This window comes from Dipodomys ordii, unplaced genomic scaffold (genome assembly GCF_000151885.1).
Source record: "Dipodomys ordii isolate 6190 unplaced genomic scaffold, Dord_2.0 Scaffold5, whole genome shotgun sequence".
Classification (NCBI taxonomy): Eukaryota; Metazoa; Chordata; class Mammalia; order Rodentia; family Heteromyidae; genus Dipodomys; species Dipodomys ordii.
Genome location: NW_012267221.1, coordinates 22,575,180 through 22,594,611, shown reverse-complemented (window position 1 = coordinate 22,594,611; position 19,432 = coordinate 22,575,180). Strand labels below are relative to the sequence as shown.

At 41.5% G+C, this 19,432-nt stretch overlaps 1 protein-coding gene across 1 annotated transcript in view; it reads right to left on the bottom strand.

Moving 5' to 3' along the window:
* Positions 1–19,432, bottom strand: part of Itga6 (integrin, alpha 6) — a 52,723-nt gene that overhangs the window by 13,704 nt on the left and 19,587 nt on the right. The window contains exons 10-20 of the mRNA XM_013027419.1: positions 14,144–14,242; positions 13,820–13,881; positions 8,289–8,449; positions 8,003–8,146; positions 5,919–6,034; positions 5,593–5,782; positions 5,419–5,502; positions 5,233–5,312; positions 5,002–5,079; positions 4,810–4,912; positions 2,259–2,432 (exon numbers count right to left, since the gene is read on the bottom strand). Of these exons, the coding sequence (XP_012882873.1) occupies positions 2,259–2,432; positions 4,810–4,912; positions 5,002–5,079; positions 5,233–5,312; positions 5,419–5,502; positions 5,593–5,782; positions 5,919–6,034; positions 8,003–8,146; positions 8,289–8,449; positions 13,820–13,881; positions 14,144–14,242 (1,291 nt within the window). The remainder of the gene's footprint in view (positions 1–2,258; positions 2,433–4,809; positions 4,913–5,001; positions 5,080–5,232; positions 5,313–5,418; positions 5,503–5,592; positions 5,783–5,918; positions 6,035–8,002; positions 8,147–8,288; positions 8,450–13,819; positions 13,882–14,143; positions 14,243–19,432) is intronic.

Genomic DNA, 19,432 nt, shown 5'->3' with positions numbered 1-19,432 from the left:
CACTCATTAGACTGTTTTGAGTAGTTCAACTATGACCTTGACTCTCAGAAAAAGAAAGAGGCTTCCTTTGGCTTCCCTAAACTGTGAGCAAATGACACCACTGTGACCAGGGTCAGCTTTTCTCCATGGTGCCCATCTCAGGATCTAACTTATGGTAGACAGTCAGCAGGTATGGAATGAGTACATGATATTGAAGAACAGAAAGAGATGCTAATCAGAGAAAAGGATTGCAAACTAAGCCACGAGAACTTTCTTCTTTATACAAGTCGTGTCCCTTCTTGGTAATTCACCAAAAGTGGTTCAGATTTGGGTTCTTTGGACAATTTTAGATTTTTTTTCTTGTTTTAAAAATTAACTTACTAATATTTTTTGTTATCTTTAAGTAGTTGTACAAAGGGGTTTCAACTCAACATGTCAATTTAATCAGTGTCACCTCTTCCATCTTTCTCCTCTACATTTCAAATTGTTGCCTTCCAATTATGAACACCATACTAATCATACGCAATTATCTCAAAATAAAATAGACAGGCTATGATAATGCAAATATTCATCAATCTAGAACGTAAACAAGCCAATGACTTAAGTGCGGAGCAGTATAGACTTAAGAGGGCAGGAATTTAAATACAGAATCATCTGTTCTTAATAGCTGAGCAACTCCAAGAAAGTTACTTAATGTCCTCACCTATGATGATGGGACTAATACCTCATAAGACTACTGAGAGAATGAGAAAATGTAAGCAAGATGCATAGTAAAGCATCAGAGACAATAAATATCTAATGAATATTTACTATTAAAAGTAAGAATAAAGTCGGTGCTTATGGCTCATGCCTGTAATCCTTGCTCCTCAGGAGATTGAGATGTGAGGACTGAGGTTCAGAACCAGCCTGGGCAGGAAAGTCTGTAAGACTCTTACCTCTAATTAACCACTAGAAAATGGGAAATGGACCTGTGGCTCAAAGTGGTGGAGCACTAGTCTTGAGCAAAAGAGCTCAGGGATTGTACCCAGGCTCTGAGTTCAAGCCCCACAACCCAAAAAAAAAAAAAAAAAAAAGAATGAGCTGGATGGTTCATACCTATAACCCTAGCTACTCAGGAGGCTAAGATACATGGATTGGAGTTTGAAGTCAGCCAGGGCAGGAAAGTCTGTGTGCCTCTTTATCTCCAATTAACCTGAAAAAAGCTGTTAGTGGAACTGTGGCTCATAAACAGAAAGAGAGAGAAGTGGGTGCTGTGGCTCAAGTGGTAGAGCACTAGCCTTGAGCAAAAAAAGCTCAGGGACAGTGCCCAGATCCTGAGTTCAAGCCCCAGGAGGGACACACACACACACACACACACACACACACACACACTCACACTCACACTAATCCCATTTACCTGTGCAATAAACACATGCTAATAAAATGACAGAATATTTTAGTTTTTGCAATTTATAGGCATAGTTCAATAAAATAAATTTACTTTGTAAAAAACATGTATACCCTTGAGTACATTTCATCATCGAATGATGATGTATGTACTTGACATCACTCTCAAGGTCACCTGGTAAGGTATATGTATCTTTTTTTTTTGTCAGTCGTGAAGTTTGAACTCTGGGTCTGGGCACTGTCCCTCAGCGATTCAGCTCAAGGCTAGCACTCTACCACTTGAGCCACAGTGCCACTTCTCTCTTTTTCTGTTTATGTGGTGCTGAGGAATTGAACCCAGGGCCTCACACATGTTAGGCAAGAACTCTACCACTGAGCCACCTTCCCTAGCCCTATACATATAATGCCTTTGTCATAATCCAATTTAGAGTTAATACTGGCTGGCTCGCTCCTAGAAGCACATACCAGTCTTCCTTATACAGTTGATTGGGCCATAAAACTTTCAGAAAAGGTCGGGATGGGAAGGTGGCTCAGTGGTAGAGCGCTTGCCTTGCATGCATGAGGCCCTGGGTTCGATTCCTCAGCACCACATAAGCAAAGAGGAAAAAAAGCCGGAAGTGGCACAGTGGCTCAAGTGGTAGAGCGCTAGCCTTGAGCTGAAGAGCTGAGGGACAGTGCCCAGGCCCAGAGTTCAGGCCCCACGACCGGACCCCCCCCAAAAAAAAAAAAACTTTCAGAAAAGGTCATTTGTCTGAATAAGCCCTTAGTGACTGTATGTACCCTATGCCTCAACTATGTTAGAATGTTAGTTTCCTAGCAGAAGCATGATTTCCCTTCAAAGGTCAGCCTCTCTTGTTTACATTTATAGAGAGTTTAGAAAACTCCCAACATACCTTTAGATTCAGGAGGTTTATTTCCTTTTGTGGCTCGCAAACTATCTTTTCCAATCCTTTGGATTCCACTTTCACCAAATAAAGCAACCATTTGCCATTGCTGATTTCTTTAGGCCACTGAATATTCAAGGTTGCTGTGCCAAGGTTTTTAAGAGGTTTACCTAAATTAATTACCTGTTAGAAAATAATACACATTATCTCAATGTAATCTTTGTAACATAAAATCAAGTGAAGATCAATGCTTATTGTCAAGATTAAAAAAAAACAACAAAAAAACAGAAACACCATCCTACAATAACAAGATAGGCTCCAAAAATGGACTAGGATAGAGTATTCAAAGCAGTGATTTGTGCTTAAACAATCCTGCCAGAAAAAAAAAAAAAATGACAAAGAGAATGATTGCTAATATTATCCAGGAATAAGTGTTGCATAAAACAGTCTTAGCAACACAGATATACTTCACGATCTGAACAAACTCAGATAATAGTCCTGTGTACATTTGTGAATTGCTCTGTATAATGGTTAATGATCATCAACTTGATTGGATTGAGAAGCACCAAGGAAATTAGTAAAGCACACCTCTAGAAGGAGTGTGTCTAGAAGGAGATTCCAGAAAGGATTAGCTGGGAGTTGGGAATGGGGAAAAAGGAGGGGTTAACTGTGGGCAACACAATCCCATAGGCTAGGGCCCCAGTGGAATAAAGAGAGAAAAAGGAAGCTGGGTGCTGGTGGCTCAATGCTTGTAATCCTAGCTACTCAGGAGGCTGAGATCTGAGGATTGTGGTTCAAATCCAGCCAGGGCAGGAAAGTGCTGGAAGCAGCACTGTGGCTCAAAGTGGTAAAATGTTAGCCTTGAGCAAAAGAGCTCAGGGACAGTGCTTAGGCCCTGAGATCAAGCCTCATGACTGACAAAAAGTAAACAAAAAAAGGGAGAGGGAGAGTGGGAGGGATGGAAGGGGGAAAGGGAGAGGAAGGGAAGGAGGGGGGCAGAGAGAGAGAGAGAGAGAGAAGAGAGAGGGAGGGAGAAAGGGTGGGAGGGAGAGAAGGAGGAAAAGGGAGAGGAAGAGAGGGAGGAAAAGGGTGAGGAAGAGAGGGAAAGAGGGGAAAAGAGGAGGGAGAGAGAGTGGGCGTGAGGGGGGGAGAGGGAGAGGGAGAGAGAAAGTTAGCTCTCAGTGTTGGCCTTCCCCCCACTGGCCTGTCCACCATGAGGTGACTCCCCACATGCTTCTACACCATCACCATGATTCTGTTCAAAGGACCTTAGTGTGAAATCGAGCCAATGTAAATCTTTCTTCCCTTAAGATTGCTTATGTCAAATATTTTGGTCATCACTACACAAAAGTAACTAATACTATAACCACCTGTTTGGCAGAGGACAGAGCCTAGGCCAAGCAAAGCACCCACAAACTGCTTCTGGGAAACCCTTCTACTGGAAAACAAAGCTGCCTCTGTCCTCTTCTGCCTGGGGGAGACTTTGGGGGAAAGCTATGTGAAAGCCATCCACCTGAGAATGATAGCTGAGAATACAGACAGTTCCTGTAACAGGAGCCAACATAAAGAAGTGGGGAGGACTGTTGCAGAACTTGCAGCCTTCTTGTCCCTCCAGATCTGCACAGAGGCCACGACCACCCACTTCATTGACTCAGCTGTTCTAAGTGACACCAGAGGAGAACCCTGCCTAGTCATCCTACTAGAGTCCTGTTGATGCCATTTCACATGTTCATCTCAACATTCACTATACTCTCAGGAATGTGATTTGCATGAGCAGATCGAGCTCCACACATGAATTATGGGAGGACTTCACACTCATGTTTATGCTCATTCAGTTGGGCAGTCACTGTGATCACCTTCTTTGAAATGACCCAGAGCCCATCATGAGTCTTTTTTGTTGTATACCACCTCTACATTCACTATCACAAATGTGCTGGCCATCTGGGGCTCCCACTTATAATCCTAGCTACTCAGGAGGCTGAGATCTGAGGATGACAGTTTGAAGTAAGCCTAGGCATAAAAGTCTGTTTGATTTTCATCTCAAATTAAGCACTAAAAAGCTGGAAAGAGGAACTGTGGCTCAAGTGGTAGAGTACCAAGAAACAAACAAGAAAAATATACAAAATGAAAAAGGGAAACAAACAGTACTCTTTCAACCATGACCATTAAGAAAGATAACCATATAATAGAGGAAGAAAGAAATTACTCCTTCTCAAGTCAAATAGAAATTACTTTGAGACCGACTTTTCTTTGTTTGATAGAATCTGGGGGAAGCAATCAAGTGCTACTTTGTCTCTGTACCATATATACATTAAAACACTAATAAACTGTATTAGATTTTAAATAAAAACTTTATGCAGAGTGACACTTCTTTTTCACTCCAATAAAAACAAATATAAAGTTTTTAATGTAGACCAGTATGTCACTTAAAATCTGGCAAACTTATTTCTAACTGAATATTAATGTACAATGCTTATAATCACTTATTTGTTAAACTTACCAGTTCCAGACTCCACCTAAATTATCTTACCTTCTGGTACTTGAAAAAGATTCAACTCACCCTGAATTCATATTCAATTAAGCTCCCCACTTCATCTTCGGATTTCATAGCTTGTTCACCCACAACTGAACCTCCAAAATACACCTGGGAAGGTTTAGCAACTCTGTTAAATTAAAAAAACACCAGGTTTTAGTGAGGATTGTAAATGGTTCTTTCAAACATTGATTTGTTATGCTAAACATAAACACTTACCCAGAGACCGATAAAAGCAGTTCAATAACCACTTTTGCTTTTGCTGTAATTGGAGCCAAATTATCTTGATTGCTTGTTCTGAAAATGAAAAGGAAACAATAGGGTTTTATTTTAACAGTCAGTTTTCTCATTACAATTACACTCCTTTTAGGAGTTAGATCAGTGCCAATTCATTGACTGCCAGGGTTTTCGTGAAATAATTCTGAATGGGAAGGTTGGAGAAACTCTTACGTTTCCAACTTCAGGTTAATGTCCAGGTCTGTGGTGTCAAAGGTGACCTCAGTTGTACTTAAAATCAAATAAAAGGTAACCTAAAAAAAATAATAGAAATAGCTGTTAATATAGGGCCAAGCATATGGACATGGTCCTGGCGTTCAATGCAGTGAAACATGGTTGGTATGGGATGAGATCACCTACACTGGAATTCCTTTTAAAAGGGTTTCCGAGTTCACAGTCCGCTTGGGAACCATTCTGGTTGGCAACGCAACTCAGCTGTTTCTCCTATAGCAGAAAAAAGTATTAGGTCACCATCCACTTGTGTGCCATGTAGTGTTGGGTTTGCCCTACCCAGTGCTCTCCAAAAATACTTACAGGGAAAGCCCTCAGTTCTCGGTATGCAGAGTAAGTCAATGTGTCCGGAAATGTCGCAACTAGTTTAGCCTCGTGGGCGTCATCTCCATCTTTTTGGGGAGCTCTTGGATTGGAAGGGCTGTTTGTCACTGTTATTTCCAAAGCAATATCCTTCTGATCTTTTAGAACTAGTTCTGGTATGCCTTTTTGACTATTAAAAAGTAATGACAAAGAGAGAGAAACAGAGAGAGAGAAAAGTCCTCAATACATTCTCTGTAATCTTGGCTTAACCACAAGCCACCTCAAAGCCAGAGTCATTGTTGCTAGTGCTACAGAGAAATTCTTACATTGGAAGGTAAGAAAATTTGTCCTGATTTCCTTCTCGGGTACAAAATTTATATTCTAGTTTAAGGTTGCTGTTACAAACATTGTCATCTCCACATCCCTCTTTTAAGAAGTGTACCTGTAGGAAAACAAAAGCAGAAAGGAATCTAAAGAGGTTTCCATATAGCCCATTTCCTCAGGTAAGTCAGAGTTCATGTTCCAACATGCTTTGCCCTACCTATTTGCCCTGCACTCTCCTTTATCAGATGCTTTCATTAGGGTCAAGGCAGCTGGTTGCAAAAGAATGTGAGCCCTAAAACCACAGAAAATCTGAGTTCTGAACATAGCTCTGCCATTTGCTGAGCTGTGTGATTCCAGACATATCTCTTAAATTTCACCGTAGTTACATAAGAATACCACCATTCTACTTTAAATAATTAACTGTAATAATACCAATAACCTTGATGCTAATACGTGTGTGTGTGTGTGTGTGTGTGTGCTCAAGGCTAGTAGTGCACTAACTGAACCAGAGTTCCACTTCCAGCTTCTCAGTGGTTAACTGGACAAAGTCTCACATATTTTCTTGTCTAGGTTGGCTTCAAATCATGATCCTCCTATCTCAGCCTCCTGAGATAGCTAGGATTAGAGAAGTAAGCCATTGGTGCCTGGCAATTAATATATTTTGTCCTTTAATCCTCCCAATGAATCTCTGAGTACATACCATTATTATGAGTCTCATTGTATTGTATGAGTCTCATTATTATGAGTCTGTTTTCCCAACTAGGAAAACAGAAAGCTTCCAATTAGAAAAGCAAATGACAGGGAGCATTTAGCATGATGTTCAATAATGTAATGGATCATCACACTGCTGGGTAGGAATATGGTTTCCTGCTTTTTTTAACCTGGCTCTGGAGCTGACAATGTGTATAATAAATACTGACAACATAGTATTAACATCAAAGACCACAAGTATACACCAGTATAAAAACTCCATTTGGTTACAAAAACAACTGACAAAGTATAGAAAAAGAGGCCGGGGCGGGGAGGGGTTGGGTAATAGTTTGTTGGGCATTGATGCTAGCACCAAAATAATACTACTAGATCAATATGTTACAACTCCCAGACTAACCTGCATCTCACCATCATGAACCCTGGGGAAGAGCCCCCATCTCACATGAGGTACCCAGCAAGCCATGTGATGTAATTTTTTTCTGCCTAAGATGACCTAGGCTGCATTAGGCACTAAATGACTATTCACTGCTAATGTGGTTTTTTTTTGTTGTTAATCTATTTTTGTCTTGCAAAATTTCATATTCCTTCATTAATGTTCTAATGATGTTTTTTCCTGCATTTAAATTTTTTTATTTATTTTTGGTGCTAATACTGGGGCTTAAACTTAGGACCTCATGCTTTTGCTTGGCATTTCCACTCAAGGTTGGTGCTTTTTTAATTGAGCCACACCTTCACTTCCAAAGTTTTGCTGGTTAAATGAAAATAAGAATTTGGCAGATGTATCTCCCCAAGCAGGCTTCAAACTGTGATCCTCAGCTCTCAGCTTCCTGAATAGCTAGAATTACAGGTGTGAGCCACCAGGACCCAGCTACATTATATTGGTGTGTGTGTGTGTGTGTGTGTGTGTGTGTGTGTGTGTGTGTGTGAGTGTGTGTGTGTGTGTGTGTTGGTACTGGGGCTTGAATTCAAGGCCATACATTCTTGCTTGGCTTTGTCACTCAAGACTGGCACTCTACCCCTTGAGCCACCTCTCATTTCATTGTTCTTATTGGTTAAATACAATATATTTTTCTTTCTATACATAGGATAAACAATATGAGAATATAAGCTTTGCCACTTATAGTTCCAATTAACTTATAGTGTCCAAAAATAAGACAAAATACTCCCTTGACCCCAACCTGTTTTTTATAGGTTTCTATGTTCAATGCTAATTTGCAAAGAAGGTCCTCTCAGTCCAATTTTATATACCTTGAAAAATGCTAATAACAAGCCGTGGTCTTTAAAGTAAATCACTAGTTCTACTATTTTGGGGAGACATTTGATTTAGCATTAGAATACAACAAAAACTTGGGTAAAAGCTATCCGGATGACTTACGTCTGTATGGACCGTCTTGGGCTCATTGGAGTTCAGGATAGGAAGAACCTCTGGTAGGGAATTCACACGCCGGCGAGAGTTGGGCTCCTGAATCTCCACAGAAGCAGTTATGGGGATGGGACGTAATTTGTCTCTGATGTTTTCCTACAAAGTGTGTAGTGACACAATTAAGTTCATTCAAAATGCAACTGGGGGCTCCAAGAGGATGACCATGCATTGATTAATGTGATGCTTAAACAAGTATGATTGAATATGAATCATTAAACAGCTGAAGGCCTGAACTCACCTGCAGCCAGAGGGTTTCCTCCATGCAAGTGCGCTGCTTCTGCCTGTTCAGAGTGAGCTCCTGTGTGTACCTGGGCTCAGAGGCTTGGCGTCGAAACTGAACTCGTGATGACAGCCCTGACTTTCTTCTTTCTTTTTCAGCTTCCAATGTGCCCAAAATTGCTAGATAGAATGAACAAAACCCTATTGACTTATAATATACTCATGCACCATGCAGCTACAAGTATGTCGAGCTCCTTTTGAAATACTTTCATTTCCTTCTGCCCTTGTTTCATTCCTATTTCTCAATAAGAGCCTTGGGATAATTTGTGATACGTTGAATTAAACTGTTCTTTCCTCCCCCTAGCTTCCGACAGCATTGTAAAGGTAAATTTTCACTGGGCCACCTGGGGGAGCTCCAGAATAAGCCAAAACTTGCAGCAGCTAATAATCAGTTTCTGGTTGAATTTCAGGAAACCACAGAGGACTAAAGACAACTAAAGACAACATCTGACACTCCCTCAGGACCTGCTTCCTTCAGTCTATATTTCAGTGACCTTCTGAGTAGGGCTTTTGCTACATGAAAGAGTCTCTGAGAGAAGCACTGGTGGCTGATGCCTGTAATCCTAACTATTCCAAAGGCTGAGCTCTGAGTAAGGATCCTAATTCAAAACTATCTTGGGCAGATAAATCCAAGAGCCTCTCATCTTCAATTAACCAGCAAAAAGACAGAAGCAGAGCTGTGGCTCAAGTGGTACCCCGCTAGTCTTGAGCAAAAAAGCTAAGAGACAGCTCCGAGTCTCTGCGTTCAAAACCCAGTACCAGTGTGCATGTGAACACACATACATACACACACACACACACAAATGGGCAATAATTTTCTGTTTAGAAGTTAGCAAGCACATGTGTTTCATGATAATAAAGCTGAAGTTTGCAACCTGCCAGTCTAGAACAGCAGCCTGCTCTTGATTACCTCTACTAATGGAGTGTGGAGGCCAGCCAGGATTTGGATTATCAAAATCTCATTTCTGGACTTCAGAATGCATTCTTCGTCGGGTCACTGGATATAGCTACTAACTATGTTTTCTATGGGCCAATACTTAAATTACTTACATTCATTAGGTACTCACTAACCATCAGAAGGGAAAGCAAACCAAACATGTGCCAAGGCCCAGAGATGGCAGCCTCAAGAAAAAAAAATCCACTTCAGAAAATAAACAGCCTATTCCCAATATTTGCATTAAGGTTGGAGTAGATTTTCAAAAAAATAAAAAAGGGCATCTATTTGAATACCTTCTTCATCTTTGCAAGAGAAGAAAAGGAGACCCAAGGTCATTACAGTAAGGGATGGAGGTGCCAGCATCTCTTATTGCAAACAAAGCTGACTGCTCTACACTGCCACTTAGACAGCAAGTCTCCTGTGCCTCTCTCCTTTCTCACCCTTCTGGCTAACCCTCCTCTTCCTTTAACTCTCAATCTCTCTTCTGACCACTTCTCCCAAGAAACCTGCCCTATTGCATCACCCAGGACTATTCTGTCTCCTATTCTCCAATTGCACTGCGTTGTGATTGCTGACTCTTCTAGTATGGGGCAATGCTGAGGCCAAGAACCACATGAGCTTGTTCACTGCCACAGTCCCAACCACTACTAATACCCGAGAGAAATACAATATGTAACATGAGCAAAAGCTGGGTAACTAACTCTAGAATAACAGACACACACCCACACACCACACACACATATACAGAGGATGTAACATTCTTGACAGCTATTTAAGACCAAAATTCAGAATCACCATCAGTTTCAATAGTAATTTCTGTGTCTATCTGAAGAATTCTTAAATGTCACAGCTGCCAGATGGAATGCTCCCCATTTTAGGCCTTCTGTAACCTTTTATCATCCATTTATCAGTGACCTGCTAACTTCACAATGAGCGAGACAAAGGCTCACATATTGAGTGCCTCCATAGCCAAAGTATGGGAGGGTATGGATGCATTAAAACCGTTTATCTACCAAACCCACAGTAACCTTCTACAACCTCCCAGACAACCTACATCCTCTTGAAATCCTCGCAAGCCACTTCTGTTGACCTTCTGAGGGCCAGGCCAAGTAGAATACTCATTAAGGCTCAATTATAAATATCTGTACGTAGGAATGCTACATTTGAGGGCTGCCATTTTAAAATATTCTGGCCAAACAATACGCTCACATTTTGGGATACTGAAGAAGATTCTAGATGTATTAACTTAGGCAGCTCTATGGAAGCCCTTTTATTTCATTTAGAAGTTCTCAGAACCACAGAAGTAGAAGTAATGAAAGCAAGTGTTCTGTCTTAAAGAGGAAAAGTTCCATCCACCATAGGCCAGCAACAAACACTTAACTAATGGAACAGTTATAGACTATAAAAGCAATGTACGTAGCATCTAGTATTGTATGAAAGCTAGGATAAACTCTGTAATTTCTCTTATATCGAAGTTAATGTGAAGGAAAGAGTGTTCTGATGAGATTTCACACTGATAATCAAATAATCTACAGTGGTTTGAAAAAGAAATGGCAGTCAGCTGACACTGGTGACTCACACCTGTAACCCTAGTTATTCAGGAGGCTAAGATATGAAGATCACAATTTGAAGCCAGCCTGGGCAGGAAAGTGTATGAGACTCTTACCTCCAATTAACTACCAAATAGCCAGAATGGATCTATGGCTCAAGTGGTAGAGTGCTAGCCTTGAGTGCAAAAGCTAAGGGACAGCACCCAGATGCTGAGTTCAAGTCCCATTACCAGCACACGCACACACACACACACATACACACACACACACACAAACACACGCGCGTACACACACACACATGCACACACACACACACACACACACATACACACACACAGCAGTTAGAATAATAGAATATAAACATTTTCTCATTCCTTCTCTGTACCTGAGAATCACAGCTTTCTTCCCGTCTTTCTATTCTATTACAAACACAGGTAGAGGCCTGTGATCCAGGAGGCAGGGTAAGTTACTACATTTGGGTAAAATAGCACAAGTGATAATAAAAGCATGAGACCCTGAGAAAATTGTAGTATAGGTCTTTGTCATTAAAAGCCACATAGCAAAATGCCAGCTTCCTGAAAAAGCAAAGTGAAAAACCACAGCATCTGTGAACAAGGTCATGATACAACCACATCAGAAATGCTTTGTGCAGATCTGCAGAGACCAGACAGAAAGAATCTGCCCAGCAGACAGGAGGAAATTAAGAAACCACTCAAGAACAGCTTAAAAGTTGTAAAGATGAAGACCAATTGGGCCTTAGAACGTGAGAACTTTAAAAATAATAACAATAGCTGGGCTGTGGCTCATGTCTGTAATCCTAGCTACTCAGGAGGCTGAGATCTGAGGATCGTGGTTTTAAGCCAGGCTGAGAAGGAAAGTCTGTGAGATTCTTATCTCCAACAAACTACTCAGAAAGTGGCGCTGTGCTCAAGTGGTAGAGTGCTAGCCTTGAGCACAAAGAGGCTCTGGGACAGTACACAGACCCTGAGTTCAAGCCCCAGGTCTGGCAAAAAAAAAAAAATAGTAATAATAATAATAGTCTGGTGCCAGATGCTCATGCCTATAATTCTAGCTACTCAGGAAGCTGAGATCTGAGGATCACAAACCTAAGCCAGCCCAGCCTATTCAGGAAAGTCTATGTGACTCTTATCTCCAAACAACTATCAAAAACCAAAACTAAACCCAACCCAAAACAAAACAATAATTAAAAAAAAAGTAGAGCTAGCCTTAATCAATAAAGCTCAGGGACAGTGCCAAGGCCCTGAGTTCAAGCCCTAGGACTGGCACACATGCATGTACGCACACATATGTGTGCACACACACAAATAATAATAATAATAAACCAGAATATTTAAACTTAATTTTTCATAACCCATTGAATGTAATCATTCTATTTCCTAAGTGTTCACTACTATTATATAAAATCAAATTTTCAGAATGAGAAACACAGTCAAGAGCAGAGTGAGAGTGTATTTGAATTAGGTTAAATTCTGGGATACTAAGAGACACACTTTTGTGTGTGTGTGAGACTAGTGTTTGGACTCAGAAGCTCATACTGGCTCAGCGTGTTTGCTCAACTGATGCTCTACCACTTGTACCATGCCTCCAGTCCATCTTTTGGCTGGTTATTTTGGAATTGTGGAGTATCAAGGAATTTTCCACTTTAAGCTGGCTTCACTTATTCCCCCCCGCCCCCCGCCCCCCCCCCTCGCCTTGGTCCTGGGTGCTGTCCTTGAGCTCTTTTGCTCAAGGCTAGCACTCCACCACTTGAGCCACAGGGTCACTTCTGGCTTTTTCTGTGATTAACTGGAGATAAGAGTCTCATGGACTTTCCTGCCTGGGCTGGCTTTGAACTGCAATCCTCAGATCTCAGCCCCCTGAGTAACTAGGATTATAGGTGTGAACTACCAGCACCCAGATCCTAGGCTGGCTTTAACCTGAGATCATCTGGATCTCAGTGTCCTGAGTACCTAGGATTACAGCACAAATCACCAGAACCCAGCAATAGGCTCATCTATTAAAATGAACAGGAATACTTTAGAATTTATTAATCAAAGTAAAATAAGGATTGATGAGGTAACATACCAACCCACCTGATCCTCCACCAACTCTAGGTAGCATACTGACTACACCAAGTTCTGCTCTTGGAAAGGATTTTCTTTAAATACCAACACACTACTGTCTCTACTCTGGAGTTGGGTCAAGTGGCTCACACCTGAAGAGCTTTGGCTATTCTTAAAACATACCAGGAAGAACCTCATTATATATACTATTTGAGCTGGGTTAAAAACTTGGCTAAAATCTAATTTGGATTACAGCAGAAGGAAGCAGAATCATGTACAAGGAAAACTGCTTTCCATCATGGTTCTTCTCATGTGGCCACCACTATAATCCTAGGCATTGAGGACCATTAGAGGCCTTGTTCTTAGGGAAAATTAAATGGGAAAGGTTAAAGATTTGCCCCAGATTGTGTGGTCATTCGGCTTCGAGGCTCAAGTTTCAGAATCTGTGTCCTACTCCCCAGGGCCCCCCTTCAAGTACACAGGAGCCTGGCCCTTAGGAACTGGGAGCACTCTGGGGATCTGGGACCCCAGCAGTTGTCAACCTGGCATTGATTTCCATTCCAGCTGTGCTCTGGCTACAACAGTTGCCCCTCTACACCCCCTCTTTTTCTCCATACACACAACCACAAAGCCAATTTTCCACACTGCTTTGCAAAGACAGAAACCAAGAAAACCATTGCGATATGAAATAAGTACTTTTCCAATGTATTCTGTCCCAAACCATCTGCTCTGGAAAATTCAAATGGGGACCAAATGGAGAGTTGTTCTTCCCTCATGGTGCTGTGGCCTCTTGATTAAAGGGGAGACCACAGATACACTTAATTCTTAACCAGGACCTGAAGGATCTACTTGGGCCACAGCAGTTTTGTTTTTCTGTAATTTATGCAGAATGTTCAACCTGGCAGAGAGAAGAGATTTTTGTACTGTACTAGGTACTCACAGATTGAAGGATTATAACCAGTGGGTTTGGCAGTATATTCGAAACAGGCTTTCACCTTGAGGCTGTATAAAAATCAAACAAGTATTTCTTAAAAGATGTATTGTTGCAGAGAAAACACCCAACATGGTCCCAAGCTCTCTGATCCTCTACCTCCTCATCCCAATCGGTGGCTCTGATGTATAAAAATAATGTAATAGTCATTGTACAGGTTCCTCTTCCCTTTGCCCCACACACCCTGGACCTTGACCTTGACCTGTGTGGCTCCTGAGGGCAGCAGAGTAATTGTGAAGCTAAAGAGGTTCCCAAGAATCCAGAAGGACTTACCAGATCCCGCTGGGGGCCCCACACACGGATTTCTGGCGGAGATCAATTTTGCTCGGAGTTACTGTGATCATTTTCTGAACACTGATCACAGGCCGGGATCTGAAGACAAAGACATGAAGAATAAGTTCAGCCTTTGGTGCTGTTTTATTGGTCAGTCATGGAGCTTGAACTCAGGACCTGGATGCTGTCCCTGAGCTCTTTTGCTCAAGGGTAGTGCTCTACCACTTTAAGCCACAGCTCCACTTCTGGTTTTCTGGTAGTTAACTGGAGATAATCTCATGGACTTTCCCGCCTGGGATGGCTTTGAACCATGATCCTCAGATCTCAGCCCCCTGAGTACCTAGAATTACAGGAGTGAGGAACCAGTACCCAACTGGTGCTCTTAAATGTGAGTTATTCACAGACCAGGCAATATCTCTGCCCACTACAGCTCAACCACCATGAGAAGACAAATGGAAATGTTTACATGTGTGCTTGCTTTTCCTTATATATATGGTTATATATGTATGGTCATATATATAAAATACATATATGGTTAACTAAGTAGGTGCTTTTTAATGTCTATTCTTTTTTCTCAATATATATTTTTTATTGTAAAGATTCTGTACAGAGGGGTTACAGAACATGAGTAAGGAAATGAATACATTTCCTATCAAGCATTGTTACCTCCTCCTTTGTTTTTCCCTACCATCCCTTCCCTCCCCACATCCCCAACTCCTCCCTCCCTGCCCCAAAGTTGTAAAGCTTGTTTTCAACATAGTGTCTTGTACATCTCATTGTTACAATGGGTCAACTTGTATGCTTATTTCAGTATTTTGTTATTTCCCTTCCCCTCCCCAAATTAGAAAAACATATATACAAGATGTAGGGTACCAGAATCAAATATCGTTCTACCATGGAGGAAGAACATACAAGAGAAACAACAACAAAAAAATCACATCGTACATTATAAGTACATTAAAAACAACAGCAACAAAGATAAAACATCTTATGACCCTATCTTGGGGTTCAGTTAGCTTGGCAATATCTTATATGTACATAGTTTTTGAACTTTTCTGCTTGTCATAGACATATACTAGTTATTGCAGATAAGGGAAACCATGGCCTGACTTACTTCACTTAATATAATTTTTTTCCAAGTCTTTCCATTTCCTAACAAATGGGGTGGTGTCATCTTTCTGATGGAGGCATAGAATTCCATTGTGTGTGTGTGTGTGTGTGTGTGTGTATAATGCATATATATCACATTTTCTTGATCTATTCTATCTTTCTGGATCATTCATCTACTGAGGGGCATCTGGGTTGGTTCCATATCTTAACTATGGTGAGTAATGCTGCGATAAACATAGTTGTGCTGGTAGCTTTAGTATGGCTTTGTTTGTGATTGTTTGGGTAAATGCCCAAAAGTGGGATTGCTGGGTCATCGGGGAGTTCTGTATGTATTGTTTTGAGGAACCTCCATACTGCTTTCTAAAGTGGTTTATATCTATTCTATATGTTGTTTAGTGTCATTCATGAACACTTTGGAGGTCTCCTCCTGTCGTGTCCTGTACACATAGGTCGATTTCATGGCTTTTTCTACCTAGCGGTAGTGTGCTCTATTTCTATTACTATAGCATCTTTTACCAATTCCAGGTCAGTACAAAACCCCTCTTATTGTTGGGCTTCCTGAGGTTAGCTGTAGGATAAATTCCTAGCAGTAATTTTTTTTTTTTTGGTCGGTTGTGGGGCTTGAACTCTGGGCTTGGGCACTGTCCCTGCGCTCTTCAGCTCAAAGTGAGCACTTTACCGCTTGAGCCACAGCACCACTTCCGGTTTTCTAGTGGTTTATTGGAGATAAGAGTCTCACGCTATACAGTATTTTCACAATTAAAAAAAAAAAAGAGTTTCACAGACTTTCCTGCCCGGGCTGACTTTGAACCATGATCTTCGGATCTCAGATGCCTCCTGAGTAGGTAGGATTACAGGCATGAGCCACTGGCACCCGGCCCTAGCAGTGATTTCTGACTCAAAGTACATACACATTTAAAAATGCTTTATATAAATTTACTGTTAAATTGATATGCAATTCCAGAACTCAGGAAGCTGAGTCAAGACAATTACAAAATTTAGGCCAGTCTAGACTACATACCTTGTCTTCAGGAAATAAAGTAAGACATGTATATATTATATTTGTTTGTGTTTTCCAGTACTAGTATCTGAACTCAGAGCCTCCTACTTGCTTAACTGGTACTCTACCACTTGAGCTATGTCTCCAGTCTGGCTTTTTGTCAGTTGTGGGGCCTGAACTTAAGGCCTGGCTGCTGTTCCTGAGCTTTTGTGCAAGACTATCATACTCTACCACTTGAGCAACAGATCCACTTCTGGTTTGGGGTGATTAATTGGAGGTAAGAGCCTCACTGACTTCTCTGCATGGGCTGACTTTGAATCATGATCTTTAGATCTTAGCCTCTTGAGTAACCAGCTAGGATTACAAGTGAGAGACTGGTGTCCTGCCTATCTGGCTTTTTGCTGGTTATTTTTGGAGAGTCTCATGGACTTTTCTGTCCACGATGGCTTTGAATTGTGATCCTCCAAATCTCAGCCTCCCAAGTAGCTAAAATTACAGGCCAGGGCTATCAGCGCTTGGTTTGTGTATTGTTTAAATTCTGGTAAACTCATCATCATTTAATGATGAATACATTCAAGGGCTGGGACACAGCTCAAGTGGTAGTGAGAGATGTTACCTAGCTTATCCAAGGCCCTCAGTTCAATCCCAAGTGCTAAAAAAGAAAACATTCAAAATCAAGTATGTAGGGCTGGGAATGTGGCTTAGTGATAGAGTACTTGCCTAGCATGCATGAGCCCTGGGTTCAATTCCTCAGTACCACATAAACAGAAAAAGCCAGAAGTGGCACTGTGGCTCAAGTGGTAGAGTGCTAGCCTTGAGCAAAAGAAGCTGAGGGACAGCGCCCAGACCCAGAGTTCAAGCCCAGTACTGACAAAAAAAAAAAAAATCAAGTATGTAACATGTCTTTAGAGCTTCTTGTCCTATCTAACTGCAACTTAATACCTACTGCCCAACCTTTCTCACTCTATCCTTTCCAGCCACTGGTAATCACCCTCCTACTCCCAAATTTACTGAATTCAACTTTTTTAGATTCTATATATGAGTGAGATCATATGGCACTTGTCTGTCTGTGCCTGACTTGTTTCACTTAACATAATGATCTCTAATTCTAGCCACGTCGTCTCATGACAAGACTTCGTGTTTAATGGCTGAATAGTATTCCACTGTGCATATGCACCACATTTTCTTTTTAGCTGTTGGACACTTTGGTTGCTTCCATTCCTTGGTTATTGCTGCAGTAAAAATGGGAGTGTAGGTACCTCTGAAATACTAATTTTATTTCGTGTGTCTATAAGAGTGTGTGTATGTACCTTCATACTGTTTTCCATAATGGCTGTACTAACTTACATTCCCACAAGTACAGTACAAGGTTCTCTTTTCCACATCTTTGTCAGCATTTACCTTTTGTCTTCTTTGTACAAGTTGTTGTATGCTGTTTGGTAAAATGTCCCTCTTACTATTCAAGTCTATAGGGTTCATTGTCAAATATGTGCTTTTTTTGTTTTTGTTTTTTTGGGGGGGTCCGGTCGTGGGGCCTGAACTCTGGGCCTGGGCGCTGTCCCTCAGCTCTTCAGCTCAAGGCTAGCGCTCTACCACTTGAGCCACACCACCACCTCCGGCTTTTTTCTTTTTTTGCTTATGTGGTTCTGAGGAATCGAACCCAGGGCCTCTGGCATACAAGGCAAGCGCTCTACCACTGATCAACCTTCCCAGCCCCAGATGTGTGCTTTTTTGTTGTTGTTGGCAGTGGTGGGGTTTGAACTCTGGGCCTGGGCACCATCCCTGAGCTCTTTAGCTCAAGGCTACCATTCTACCACTTGAGCCACAGCACTACTTCTGGTTTTCTGGTAGTTTACTGGAGTTAAGTCTCACGGGGACTTTCCTGCCCTGGCTGGCTTTGAACCATGGTCCGCAGATCTCAGCCTTCTGAGTAGCTAGGATTACAGGCATGAGCCACCAGCGCCCAGCTAAGTATGTGCATTTTTAATTATAAGGACCCTTGTTAAAAATACTTTCCATGAAACTTACACAATAATGCATCTAACTCTAGGCTGGTATCAGGGTCTCTGTGCTAATTTGGACAATATACCAATCCTGAACTTTTTTTTTTGTTTTTTGTCGGTCGTGGGGCTTGAACTCTGGGCCTGGGCGCTGTCCCTCAGCTCTTCAGCTCAAAGCGAGCGCTCTACCACTTGAGCTACAGCGTCACTTCCGGTTTTCTGGTGGTTTATTGGAGATAGGAGTCTCACGGTCTCTCCTGCCCGGGCTGGCTTTGAACCTCGATCCTCAGATCTCAGCCTCCTGAGTAGCTAGGATTACAGGCATGAGCCACCAGCGCCCGGCCCAATCCTGAACTTTTAAGTCTCCATCTTGCAAACATTTATCCTTTATCCTTTCTCAGAATCTCTCATCCCCAGCCTTAAAAAAAATAAACAAAAAACAGACTACAACCTTTCTAACCCCACAATATCTCTGTCAGCAGAAACTTGAGTTCTTAACCTTTTCTCATCTCTGCTCCAAGGCTGTCAACCCTCAATAATGTGGAATTCCTCACCTTTACTCTGTTCCTTATGTGAAAACAAAGTTTTTCTCCCTGCTATATTTCGCTCTGGGGCAGGCCAGGCGGTTACTATGGCTTCAGCAATGTCACAGTCAAGATGAAATGCCAGTACATAGTAGTTGGGGGCAAGAGGAATGCAGGTGGGCTGAGAAGATCCTACCATATGTCCGACCTCCATGGCTCCCCACCTAAAACTCAGAATGCATCTCTGATTTCCCTTCCACATGGATTCAGTTAGGCAGACTTCGGTGGGCTTGCGGTAAACCCAGCCATTCTGGAGAACAGTATTTTTATAGGAAAATTTGTTCCAAATCCCAGCTCAACCTTCTGGAATCAATCTATTGATAAGCTGTGAAGGGCCTGAGCCATTCACAACAAAGGCAAGAGGCCAGTAAAAGGGAAAATACTACCCACTTTCCTGTTTCTCCATGTCCCTTTATCTTGTATGCTTACCTTTTTATTTTACTGTATATTTAGACAGTTTCAAATTTTAGGATACTAATTAACTAGGTATATTCTTAATTTCAATGTTGAGAACACATTTAAGAGGTAAATATATTCATATTCCTCATTTATTATATTCACATAAGTATCTTACAATAAGTTCCATACTTGTAGT